The sequence below is a fragment of the Octodon degus genome, unplaced genomic scaffold (assembly GCF_000260255.1).
Source record: "Octodon degus isolate 3935 unplaced genomic scaffold, OctDeg1.0 scaffold00031, whole genome shotgun sequence".
NCBI lineage: Eukaryota > Metazoa > Chordata > Mammalia > Rodentia > Octodontidae > Octodon > Octodon degus.
Genome location: NW_004524607.1, coordinates 10,599,861 through 10,612,598, shown reverse-complemented (window position 1 = coordinate 10,612,598; position 12,738 = coordinate 10,599,861). Strand labels below are relative to the sequence as shown.

General features: G+C 38.4%; 1 protein-coding gene across 1 annotated transcript in view; it reads right to left on the bottom strand.

The window, feature by feature from the left end:
- The window catches only part of LOC101585557 (probable C-mannosyltransferase DPY19L2), a 131,562-nt gene that overhangs the window by 101,790 nt on the left and 17,034 nt on the right, over positions 1 to 12,738 (bottom strand). The window contains exons 5-9 of the mRNA XM_023713371.1: positions 10,673 to 10,793; positions 7,576 to 7,669; positions 3,699 to 3,756; positions 2,392 to 2,483; positions 97 to 196 (exon numbers count right to left, since the gene is read on the bottom strand). Coding sequence (XP_023569139.1) covers positions 97 to 196; positions 2,392 to 2,483; positions 3,699 to 3,756; positions 7,576 to 7,669; positions 10,673 to 10,793 — 465 coding nt within the window. The remainder of the gene's footprint in view (positions 1 to 96; positions 197 to 2,391; positions 2,484 to 3,698; positions 3,757 to 7,575; positions 7,670 to 10,672; positions 10,794 to 12,738) is intronic.

Here is a 12,738-nt window from a genome sequence, read left to right as displayed (position 1 = left end):
GAGCCATCTCTCCAGCCCAGAATCACACTTTAAAACTTCTATGGAAATGCCAAGAACATATTGCATCCAACTTCAGTCAGTTGGACATCATCTTACCTGTGTGAAAAGTATGAACTGAGCAAACTGCCAGGGAAGCATGAAGGCAACATTGGCGAGACAGAGGGCGACATAGGGTCTTCTGTAACTGGTGGAGGTCCTTAGCGGTGAGAAGTGGGGTCAGTAAGTTTTGCCAGGAAGAGAGCCACTTACTAAAAATAAAAGCTACTTGCAAATGACAAAACTTAAATGATCCTCTTACCTTTGATATAATACAGCATAATATAGTTAACCTTAAAAGTCAGTTTATTAAAAGGACTAAAAGCACTTTGGAAATAATAATGTATAATTTATCCTTAAATAAAGTACTTTAAATATGAAAGTCCTAAGCAAGCAATGAAGAGGTTACTTTAGAAACTTAAAAAATTTATATAAAAGACTATTTCCCTATAAATAGGCATGGCATTCAAAATTAAATATACCTGCAGAAAGCCAGAAGGAAACAGAATGGGACAGTGGCACTGAGTGCCACCAGGTGTTTATCCCCTCAACATCACTACAGTCTGCAAATATCACCACTTTTGTGCTTCAGAAAATAATGAAGAAAAGTATAAGTGTTGGTGAAATAAGTTAATAACTATGGAAAAATTTAAGAAAAAATTTTAAGACAACAAATTAAAAATTCTGGGATATAGTTGAATTACTGCATTTGAAGGTTAAATTATCCATTCTGCAAGAACTAAAGCATAGAAACCAACACTTCCTATCATAGAGGAGCTTATGATGTTTTAGAAGATGCAAAAAGAAACACAAATGTGTTCTATAAATAAAACAGCAACTGTTGCCTTTATAAAGGTTGTACTGAGTTTTTCATAAATAACTCTTGTAATAGGTATCTTTTCGAAAGCAAAAATGTAAAGATTCAAATTGTTAGTAATACTATCATAAAATATTCATCTAGCGCTTGCTAATATTGTTTTTATTAAACAAAAATTACGTCTGACTCAAGTAAAAAAAAGATTATGGCACGTGCCCTCAAGGATACAGTATTAAATATTCCAAGAAGCACATACTGCATTCTATGAAACCTCTGCCTCTCCAAACTGACATCACCTCAGTCAGTCAGTCAGTCAGTCAGTCAGTCAGTCAGTCAGTCAGTCAGTCAGTCAAACAATCAATCAGGGACTCAATCAAAAAAAGTCATCTTCCTTGTAATTAAACTGGGAATAAAGGAAGAGGGGGTGGTCATGAGCAACTTTCTTTACCACATTCGTTCATAGGAGGCAATGTGCTGAACAAACATGGAAATCTGGACAAGGAGATATCCAAAACTAAAACTAAATGTCCAAAATTAAATGCATCCCCCAAATAAAGTTGCCAGGCAGGTGACACACCAGGCATTAGCTGGCATGGCCTTCCCTGGTTGTAGAATTTACCACCAATTAATCAACTATCACAGGAGCACCTCAAAGGTTCACATGGGAGGGTGCTAAGTGCTTAGTGACTAGAAATAAATAGGGCCTGGTCTCTGTTTCCTGTGTAGTACCTTAAATATATGAAGATGTAGATGTAGACATTTCTGGGTTTATGCCTGATTCACCAGATTACAATTGAAAGAAAGAAGAGAAAAGGAAGGAGGACAGGTACACAAATAATTTTCACAAGAAGTGGAATCTTGAAGTGCTGTGAGTTCCGTAGAACTTTGGAGAAGACACTGCTCATTACTGCTTTCAGTGTGAGCTTTCACTAGCATTCTATGAAACTTATTCTATTATAAAGTTATTTATGATACTTTATTTTGTTTTTCAGACTTCTTAAGTTTCTGAAATGCTTATAAATTTAATCTCAACAAAAGATGTATCTGACAAAAACAACTGAGATAAAACTGGTTGAACTGGTAGAAGCATCACTCAATAATGAATTCTCTTTGTCTCTCTCTGTCTCTCTGTCTCTGTCTGTTTCTCTGTCTCTCTGTCTCTCTCAATATTTTACAAATTCTTTTGCACACTGAATACTTTTTTCACAGCTCATGTAAGAATTCTTCATCAAAACACAGTTTGGAAAGTAAGGCCAGTACAGAAGCTCTGAACAAAAAATATAGTATTTTTTAAAAACTGTTGAATCATTGCAAATCATGTATGAACACATGTATTTTTATTTAGTAAATATAGTCATCTAAAACCTGTAGCTTGAACACTTAAAATGAAGATCAAATTTGCATGATAAATATTACATTACCTTAACTATATTCAGATTATTTTTAAAATAACTAAAACCACACCTAAATAAGGCAGTTATAACCAGTTGATGCAAATTTTAAGAAACTTAACTTGACATGACTTAGCTATGTTTTACCTGAGAATCATGGTTAAAATATACATCTGAAGCACCAGGAATGGATATGCAAAGCTTTCACGGAGAGGTGGCGTCCACATCACACGCGTAGCCTGAGATGAATGAAGTCTAGGTTCACATCAGGTCCATGACAGCAAACACCATTCACCCAACACAGAGGTTGGCTTCCCCTGGCTGGATCCTACTTCTGAAAGCAGGCAAAGCTTGGAGCTCCTTACGTGGGACCTCGGCATAGAAGGACCAACTTCCACGACCAAAACAAGAGCAAGTTCTATGAGGCCAAGCACAAGCAAGCCCCAGCAACCACCAAGAAGGCAGGGATGGGGACTGTGAGAACTCCTGGGCCAGATCCGCAGTCCAGCCTGACACATGACCCAGACATTCTGAGCCTGGAGCTGCAGACCTGCCACAGCAATACGCAAACAGGTGTCACCTGGGGCATTCCCAAACACCAAGAGTTTACACATCACAAGTCCAGGTGGCACAAGTAGTCAAGATCTGCTGTGAGTGTGTGTAATACATCAAAGAGTTAACTATAAAATTTAAAAACAACTGAAAGTAATGAGAATTACTGAGGGGAGGCTCATAATGTAAGTAATGTGATGCATGAATGTAAGTATTAAATATTCATATATACTTTAAGGCAATTTCTAAGACATACAGATCAGAGTATGAAAAAAGTTATGTATCAAAGATTCTCGCAAGGATTTAAAATCTTGTTACAGTACTCTGCAAGAGTCTTAAAAAGTAACTGCTATAAGAAACTCAAATTATAAACCTTGGAAGATGAATAACAATTGTATAAAAAGTTAACTCATACCACCAGTAGTCTAATATACTCAAATACAAACCTTTTAATTAATGTCAACAGATTGTTTAATCACAAGATATTTGTTCACTTTAGGTTGAAATAATAGATCGAAAGCATTTTGTGCAACATTTTGCCAAGTGAATCCATCATATTCTACGTAAATTTCTATGAGTTCCTTTTGGTGGACTAAAATCTCTACTTTTAATTCAACATAATTGTGTTACGACATAGAAAAAGTACAGTGTTTCCTTCATTCTACTGAACACATGTACATGTAAGCACTCACAAAGCTTGGGTAAGGTATTCCATATATTTTAAGTTCTAATGATTTAAAAATTTAGATCAACACAATTAAAATACCAACTTACAAGATAAAGTTCTACCAAATATTGCCAAGTCACAATTAATATACAACTATATATTGTTTTAATGATTATATTTCCTTGTTCTTATATAGTTTCTCTAGTTCTTAAAAATTATTTTCTAGAAAACAAACCTCTCCATGGTTGAAAAAGTAGCACAGTACTGTAATTAGTCCTCCTAATTGAGTCTCACTGTAAAAAAATATGAAATCACAAGTCATGTAAAATGAGGTGAGATTTTTCCAGAAATTATCTCAGATTTTAAAATCATTTTTCCATACTTAACCCAAGTAAAAATTTCAAAAGTACCCATGTAGCCACTATTTTAATCTTGAATGTACAAGCATACAAATTGTACATACAACATAATCTAATTTTATAATTTGTTATATTTAAAATATATTCTAAATAAAATGTATAATTAGTGAACATAAAATAATTTTTTAAAACAAGCATGGCGGGCAGGGGAGATGGCTCAGTAGGATAAGCGCTTGACTGGCAAACGCAAGGATATGAGTTCAATCCTCGGTTCCGCCCAAAAACGAAACAAAACAAAATGAAAACCAGGCATGGCAGTGCACACCTATAATCCCAGTGCTCTGGGAAGCCAAAGCGGGAGGATTGTAAATTTGAACCTAGTCTTGGTTCAATCCCCAGTATAAAAAACATATCACATTTTTTGAGTAATACAAATGGAGGCAGTTTTGTCTTTGGAAGCTGAATTTAAGTGACTGAGAGTAACTGCAACAGAAGTGGGTGACTGTGCATGTTCTTTTGCTGAGTCTGAAGGTAGCAGTCTGAGGGCAGCCAATAAGCATGGGAGAGTAATAGGCCTTTCACAGCTGCCTTCTTGTGGCTGTGTGTGGTCACCACAGCCAATCCCTAGATCCACACTGAATGGGTGAAGGAAGGAAGGGAGGAAAGGAGGGACAGAAGGGAGGGAGGCAGGGAAGGAGGGAAGGGTTAAAAAAATACAAGCAGAGGAAAATGACTGGGAAGTGGGTGACCATACACACTCTCTCTAAAGGAGATTCAAGAGATGCACTTCAAAAAAGAGGGAACTGAAAGAAGGAAGGCGTGAGAAACAAGGACTGGCAATCCCCAAAATGCTACTACTAATCCTGGCTGCTGGGAGGAGTCACAGGAGCATTGACCATGGTGCTAACTTGTGAGACAAGAAAGTATTCTATGATCGCATGTACTCATCAGAAGAATGGAAAAGATATGGATTCAATGTAGGTTTAATCAAGTTAAATGTGCATGTTAACATTTGATGGTTATTCACCCAAGGAACAGAAACAGAGTACCTACATTCCAAGGCAGTGCCCCAAATTCCTATTTGTTTTGTTTCTCAAATACTTCAGTTTCCCAGTCTCATTCATCACAGTTTTGGTGACATTTCTATAGTTCGTAATGGTTACTTCCACACACCCTTCTTAAAGATTGAAGGCTAGTAATGTACCTGATATTCCAAAACTGTGTAGCCAATTTAGAGAAGGCATGCATTCTTGGTAGCCTTCCTAGTGAGAAACACTGATTTAAGAGTTTTCGTCACAGCTGTGCAATAGTTTCCACATTAAAGAACAAATGTTTCTGTCATTTTACATGGTTTCTGAGATTTTATATGTAAATTATAAAATGTTTCCCTAAAAAAATGTGTGCAAACTATCCTCAAAATTAGAACGCTTAAGCCTAAAACTTATCCCAAAGCTATCCTTCCAAAGTTTTACAATATGGCATAGAGAAGTTTATAAACTCTTCTGTTTATAGGACTGTTACGAATTAAACATCCATCTAGCCACTAGATAAGTAACTGAGATAGAGAAATGATTACACTCTAAGTCCCTGAGACAGCCATAATCCTGACCCCGGGATTATTCATCTACAGGTCCAATACCGTTTATGAAGGCTGTCCTTACCTATCAGTCTGCAATATCTGCTCTGTCATACATCAAGGGTCTTTAAATGCACATTTCTGTGTCTGGCCTCTACTCCATTCCTGTGATCTACCTGCCTAGCATTTCATCTTATTTACATTAGCATTATGATACAGAACAAACTGAAAAGGAGAGTTTTATCTTTTTTTAAGGATGTTCTAATTATATCTGGCTCTTTGCATTTCTAAGTGAATGAGCTCACAGGGGTCAACAAAAATATAAGTGAATGTTGGTTGGTAGAGCATTGCATCTGTAAATCAATTTGGGATAACTGTCTCCTCCAACCCAGAAGCATGGTATCTCTCCATTTATTTTGATTTTCTTAAATGCATCTTAAACTCTTAGGAGTTTTCTTATGAAGGTAATAGCTATTTTTGTTAGGCTTATTCTTAGGAACTTCATGATTATAATGCTATTCTAAACAGTATCTTTTAAAAACTCTTTGAGGCTAGTGCATGGATTTTTTTATTCTAGTAATTAGAATTTATAACTTTGTGTATTAAATTTTTGTGTTTAGGTGTCATCATAAACTTTCTAATTGTTTCAAATACTGTATAATTGTTTTTGTTTTCTACATATACAATGATGTGAATTGATTTTGAAAACTTTACTTCTTTGTCAACTTTTGCACCTTATACTCTTTTTAGCCTACCATGCTGGGTAGGATAACTATTACAACATTAAATATGCCTCTAACTCTCATTAATGCTGTGCCCATATTTTCATGCCTGAAACTCCCTAAAACAAGAGTCTATATTGATAGGTCCGACCCCATTTGTTTGCAGCTGCCCAAGTTCCTAGAGCAAGTGTCTGAGCTCTGAGAACAACCCAATTGTCCCCACATCCTGTAATGACCCCGGTTGCCCTGCTGGGACATGGTTCACCCGCTCCATCTGCCTGGCCACAGCACACCCAGAACAGCACAGTAGCTGCTGCTATGGTCAGGTCCCCAGCTATGCTCGCTCCCCCAATCTTATGCCTGCCTTCACCCCACCTCACCCATACCTAGCCCATTAAGCCCAATTATCCATAAAAGACTTAGATCAATGAACTTGCCTCAGACTCCTTTAGAGTTACTCCAGAAGGTCCTGCTCAAAGCCTTAGATTCAGGCTAGCTGTGCTTTTTACTGGGTTGTCACCATTTACCTATCATATATAATCTCTATATTGACATAAATTCTATGAAAATTCAATAAATATTTGTTGAATGATTAAATCTAGATTTCTAACTTTAAATGTTTTGAATTTCATGATAATATTGTAAAGAAGGTGCACGACTTAATTAGGAATTTATTTCACTGAAGGAAATAAAAAATCTAACAGGACTGGTGGAAATGGTTTGGAGATTTATTGTACCATTCAACAGAAAAATAAAAGGTAAGTGTCTGTTGTAATAGTTTAGTAGCATGGTAGGCCAGATATGTCTGCTATTTTATAGACTTTCCTCATGGCCACAGGCTGACTGCTGTGGCTCCGGGAGTCACATCAAAGTAAAAGCTGGAAGGACTAGAGAAGGAACAGCTGAAATGTGAGAAAGGCAAATGCTTTCTGAGGTCCCTTACTTGTCACTGGCAAAAAACTAATTAATATGGCTCTTCCAAGGAGCAGTGAAAACTGGGAGCAAAACACATGACTGTCAAAATCAACTTCAGCCTATCGCCTAGACTGGACGCACTGCTCCTCCGAACAAAGTTGTGGTGCCGTTAGCAAGAAAGGCAGGCTAGCAATGCAAGTGTCTGCTGTACGGGACATACAGTTCTTTTACAGTTTTCTTAATCTCACATAACTAATGCTAACCAGAGATCCCACTAATGCAATAACTTTACACAGGAAGAGAGGTCTCTTCATTAAAACCTGGGCAGAGAAATCTTAATTTAAAAAAACATTGCCCTAAGAATAAAACAGAGGCCTAATTTAAAGTGCTTTTAGTGACAGTTCCCACATTGGTCAAGCATCTGAAAAAATCAAGTAAATGCATAAATTTTCCTATGCTTAATCAATAAATCCCATTCAATCTCTTTTAAATGTCATCAACAGCTATCAGTCATTGCTTATAAACTCAATCACATCTCACCTCAGATATGCAGCGTAGACAAAGAGCAATCCCATCATCAGTCCATTTAAGATAAAAATCACACCCACATAAAAGTAAGCAGGGTCTCCCAATCCTTTGAAAAGACAGAGGTTATTCAGCATTTAGTGAACAAATGGCTGTAAAGCAAGAGGCATAGTTATCTCAGTGATTTTTGCCCAGGAATTTGCTGAACGCATGTGCTTTCAGACTGATGCTCTGTTTCATAGTTTCACTGATGTTTATATATCTGTAAGGTGAGTACGTGTGTGTGAGGGGGTGGTGGTTATGGATCAAACCCTGAGCCCCGTTCATTCTAGGCAAGGGCTCTCCATGAAGCTACATCTCCAGCCCCTATAGTGCATTGTCTGGTTATGTTTATAAGTTCCTCTGTTTTTACACTGAGATAATTGTCAGGGTTTCTTATTAGTAAGGATGCTGCTGCCATTGCTCAGTGTCTGGGACTATCTGTAGAGCCTTTTGAGGCTCTCCAAGAGAAAGCCATTACATTATCTTTACCTTTTCTAAGCTCCAGGATAAGTAAGATAAAGTCTCTTACCTCAAGGAGCAGCGTTAGTCTCCTTGAGATGATCCAGGTATATGGTCCATTATTATCAAGAGCTACAATCTTAATACATCCCACATACATATAGTAAAGGCCCAGATGCACAAACGTTCAAGTTGTGAACTTTCAAAGACAATGAAAGAACTTGCCTTTGGTTTTTTTTATGTGTTACATTGAATACTCATGTCAAAGGTATGTAAGACTCACTTTATTGGACTTACAAAGGAATCTGACTTACAAGGGTTCTCACGGCTGGGGATGTAGCTCAGTGGCACAAGTGCCTGCCTGGCAAGTGCAAAGTCCTGAGTTTGATTCCCCCATACAACAAAACAAGTGTTCTCCCAGAATGGAATTCATTCTTAAACTGGTGATTTAACTGTGTAAGATTGTGTGTGGAGTGCTTTTTGTTTCTTTTATAATCATCGTTTCACCATAATTCTCAGACAAAATTGATTCAATTAATTGGCATGAAAGTATCTTTTTCCTCAGAAAACAAATCATAGAGAACTTAAGTAACTTGCCAAAAGTTTCTTGTATTTGACTGGCTGAGGCCAAGACCTGAAGGCTGACCTCTGTCACCCCTTGTACCTCCTGGGCCACTCCTTGCAGTCTGTCCTGTAACTTCTCCTGTTTATGAACCCTTCCTTCAACACTAGACCTCCTTAGCGTCTGTCACCTGCTTTCCTCTCTTCTCAATCTACATAGTCTCCTTAAGAAAAATCTTCCACTTCCAAGTATCATCTACATAGTGATGAGTCCAAGTCTATACTCGCTCCAAACACTCTTCTTCCTAAAGTTATCTATCCAGGTAGCATCATGACATCTCTCTCTAGGACCTCAAGCTAATACAGTGAATCGCAGCAGTTCATATCTGTACTTGTTATGTTTTCTACTGTTCAAGGGACTTAATTATTCAAGGTTGAAACCAAGTAGAGTTATGGGAGTCTTCACTCTCCTCCTCCCTCCCATCAGATACCGAGACTTGTTGATTCTACTTCCAGGGTCCCTCCCAAGACCTGGCACCTCACAGATGTCTTCTATAGCAGTTGTGTGCTCAGAGCACAGCAATCTCTGGCCTCATGGGGCCCAATGGTAATCTGTCCATACAACTAGCAAAATGATGCTCAAGGTAAGAATCTGTTAAAGCTCCTCAGTGAATAAAGTACAAAAGCCTTCCCCACCTAATGGCCCACCATGATGAGATCCTGTCTCGTACTCCCAGGATGATAGCTCACCATTTCCCTGCCTTCCCTCTGTTCCAAAAAATCCAGGCTTCTCTCAGGTCCCCTTTGATGAAGGACCTCTCAATATGCTGCTTCCTACTCCACAAATATTTCTGTTTTCCGCAACCCTATTTTCCTACTTGCTCTATCCATCATAGTTATGCCTGCCAAGAGCCCTCTCAGTACAGGCTCCATGAGGATAAGGGCCATGCTCACTGGCCATTGCTGCATTCTAAGTGCCAAAATCTAACCTGTCACTTACTGAGAACTTAGGAAGTACCATATATTTCCCCATACAAAGTGATGGTTTGGGGGCTGGCAAGATAGCTCAGTGGTCTAAAGCACATGCTAAGGCAAGCTTAGGTAGGCTTAGGTAAGTGCAAGGACTACACAGATTGGACTTATAGTGATCCTCCTGTTTTTCAGCCTCCCAAGTGCTGGGATTACAGGGCCACCATGTCCAGTCTCATTCACCGTCTCAACACGCCCTTGGAGCGGGACCGGCATGGCAGTGTAAATAGTGTAAATAGTCATGTTGTGAAGAGTAGAAGAAATAAAGCAACACCTGTGAAGTGCTATGCAGGTAGGCACGTGTGACTCTGCACAGGAGTCCCAAGGGACAGCGTCCTCCCTGGGTTGTCAAAGAGCTAAACTGCACACATCGTAAGCAGCAGTGACCACTAATTGGAGAACTGTTACAGAACTCCCAAAGTAGTTTTCTGACAAAGCCACCAATGTAGAAGATACATAGAAAGAGCCTGGCTAAAATTATCCACTGGACGGTAAGTGTGTAATAAAGCAATGTTGTCACTACAACCTGAATTTGATTTTTAAATGTGTGTGCTACTTCATTTAATGGTTCTTTTTTTTTTCCCCCTGCGGAGCCAGGGATTGAACTCAGGCCCTTGCGCTTGCCAGGCAAGCACTTATTCAACTGAGCTATTTCCCAGACCTGCTACTTCATTAATACGTTATTACAAGTATGTATTTGACTAATTGATCCCCAAAGTTTATATACGGAAGCAATCCAAAAAATACTCTTATTTATGTTACTTCATTCTGATATGGGAGACTTTTACTCAAGCTTGCCTGATACTAAGCTAAGTTAGTAGGGAAATTAAATTCTACATTGATATTCAAATTAGAAGCTACAGAGTTTTCTCAGAAATCTGAAGCACAAAATAACCTTTGAGATGAATAATGTCTAGTGTTGTTTAAAGGAAAATGTGAGCCACGGCTGTTCGCATACATTGATTCTTGTGTTTACGAAAGCCTTAAGGACAGCACAGTAGGGCTGGAGGGAGACACAGACCTTCACAGCTCTCGACTTGACTAGGAAATCCCACTCTGGTGACGTTCCAGCAGGCCTTAGTTTCTACCCCAAATAAATTCATTATTCCTGTGAATGTGCGATACCAGTAAGCCAGGACCACCTACAAAAGAGATAATGGAAGAAAATATAGTGTCTTTATAATAGTTTTTCCAAAATATTATTTTATGATAGTCACTTTTGACATTATAAACTTTGGCAAATTTATTTAAATCACCTCACTTGGGGAATAATCGTTTAAAATTATATATATATATATATATATAGCCAGGCACGGAGGCACACACTAGTAATCCCAGCACCCTGAAGATGACTTTGACCCCTACTTGGGGCACTCAGTGATCTAGCAAGATCCTATTTCAAACTAAGCAATTAAAAAGAGCTGGGATGAACTCTGGGTTCAATCTTTAGGTTTGAAAAAAAAAAGACTTCATAAAAGCATATAATTAAGCTATGATATCAACACAAAATTACAAATATTTGTAGAAACATTTGATAACACCAGTCAGATCTTAGAATTTATTTTTTTATTAAAATATACTATTTTAAAAACTGGAATGAAATGGAAGAATAGTTCCTGTGTCCATGCAAAGACCAAGCAGAATATTTAATTAATCAATTCTTCCCAATCTGCAGTCCATTTCTAAAGGAATATAAACAAGGGGGAAACAAACAACAACAACAAAATTACTAATTAAATGCTTTTATCTGAGAGATTTAAAAAAATAACTTTATAGAATTTTTATAGTAATGTGAGATCACTGGGGAAAAACATAAAACATAAAGAGTTGTAAAAGAAAGTGTGAACCACCCAGAGGTAAAACCTTTAATATTTGCCACCAGGCATGGTGGCGTACACCTGTAGTCTTACCACTTAGGGGGCTGAGGCTGAGAGTTGCCACCTATTTGAGGCCAGCCTACATAGGGAGTTCAAGACCAGTCTGAATTACAGAGGAGAAAGGTGAAAAAATGTTACCACGATGGGGCACATGGGAACTTTTTGGCATTATGAAAATGCTTTGTAATTAGACTGTTGTGCTCAGTATGTACTGCCACACACTTTCCAAAATTCAAGAAGTGCACACTCAAAATAAGTATGTTTTTGTTGTTGTTGTTGCTGTTGTTTTTGTCAGTTCAGCCCACCTGGGGGGTGGGGCTGGCGTGGCATGTGGTTCCGGGGTTTGAACCATGGTCCCTGCACACTTGCCTAAGCTTGCCTAAGCAGGCACTTTAGACCACTGAACTATCTTGCCAGCCCATGAGTGTGTTTTATTGCATGTAGGTTACATCTTAAGAAAGCTGAATGAATAAAAATAAAGTGGTGAGAGTAAAAAGACATAATCAACACAGATTACTAAAGATAAGTACACAAAATCCAACTATGCTAACAAATAAATAGGAAAACTACTACTGAATAAGATGACAAAGATTTATATAGGTGATAGGTAGGAATTGCTGCACAATTAATGAAAGAAGTACAAACAGAACCCACACCCCGGCCACTGTCTTATGATTTCAGAGCTAATAAGGATATGAGAAAGGTGAACTCTCCTACACAGTAGTGTGGTTGCTGGAGGCACCAATTCCCAAACATCTGGCAAGGCTGACAGGCTCACTGCTCCACACCACAGCTACACCTCTGGTTACTCGGCTAAAAGAAAACCCTGCCAGACACAGGAGGAAGCACCCACAGGAGCCTGAACCATTGGTAGTAGGAAGATTAGAAATAACTTGGTATCTACAAACAGGGAAATGTAAAATTGGGAATGAATTCAAGTTAAAATTAAATGATTGAATATTCATATATACAGGGTTCAAAAATATAATGCTGAGGAAAATGTAGTGGTGTATTTAGTAAGAGAGCACATATGTAGACTTGGAACACATAAAGCCATACTTGAAATGGATCAGATTGGGGGCTGGAGAGATGGCTCAGTGGTCTAAAGCACCTACTTAGAACAAGCTTAGCAGAGCATCAGGGACCGCGGTTCAATCCCCCAGCACCACATGCCAGCCAGCCCCGCCCCCTGGTGGGCTGAGCTGGCCAC